Raw genomic sequence first — 968 nt, forward strand, 5'->3', positions numbered from 1 at the left:
TTTTCTTTTGCTACCCTCTGTTCCTCAAGAGCTCTTTGTTGTGCTTCCTCCTTTTCTTTGGCTACTCGTTGTTCCTCAAGAGCTCTTTTCTGTGCTTCTTCCTTTTCTTTGGCTACTCGTTGTTCCTCAAGAGCTCTTTTCTGTGCTTCTTCCTTTTCTTTGGCTACTCGTTGTTCCTCAAGAGCTCTTTTCTGTGCTTCTTCCTTTTCTTTTGCTACCCTCTGTTCCTCAAGAGCTCTTTGTTGTGCTTCCTCCTTTTCTTTGGCTACTCGTTGTTCCTCTAGAGCTCTTTTTTGTGCTTCTTCGCTTTCCGTAGCTTCTTTTTGATCTTCTTCTTGTCCCTCTTCTTCTTCCCCCTTAATATATTTTTCTTTATCTTCATCATCATTCGTCATATGTTCAATTAATTTTCCTTTCTCATGTAAATTCTTTTGTTGAAGATGTATATCCCTTGATGCACCAAGATTTCTTAAAACATTATTGAATCTGTTTCGAGAAATATTTTTTGCGTTATAAACTGATTCATCATTATCCTTATTAAAATCGCTGTGATTATTTTTATGGTTCGTACTTAGATTATGGAAAAATTCACTTTTGTTTCCGTAATTATCTTCATTTGATGGATTCCAAAATTTTACAGAACCATTTCTTAAGTTAGATTTTATACTTTCATTATTTTCAGACTTTATTAGTTTTCCATTTATACGAAAAATATACCATTTAAAAAGAAAAAGAGAAAAATAGATATACAGCTTATGTTTCATTTTAAAATAAAAAGAGGAAACAAATTATGTTCTTTTATTATACATACAGAATTAATAAATAAGGATAAAACAAAAATATATATATCTTCGTAGAAATTTAAACAATATACATGTTTTTAATTTTAAGAATCTTTTATAAGATGATTAAATTTTTATTTTCATATATTACTATATTAGAAGGACGTTTCATATAAATATAAGTAA

The 968-nt window shown here is 29.8% G+C and overlaps 1 protein-coding gene across 1 annotated transcript; it reads right to left on the reverse strand.

Moving 5' to 3' along the window:
• PGSY75_0013100 (liver stage antigen 1) lies at positions 1–764 on the reverse strand (the record flags this gene model as incomplete). Its single annotated transcript, XM_018783269.1, has 1 exon — positions 1–764. A coding segment is annotated over one exon (764 nt), but the record flags the coding sequence as incomplete, so codon positions are not given.
• Between the last annotated feature and the right edge of the window lie 204 nt (positions 765–968).

This window comes from Plasmodium gaboni (assembly GCF_001602025.1).
Source record: "Plasmodium gaboni strain SY75 chromosome Unknown, whole genome shotgun sequence".
In the NCBI taxonomy this organism is placed as follows: domain Eukaryota; phylum Apicomplexa; class Aconoidasida; order Haemosporida; family Plasmodiidae; genus Plasmodium; species Plasmodium gaboni.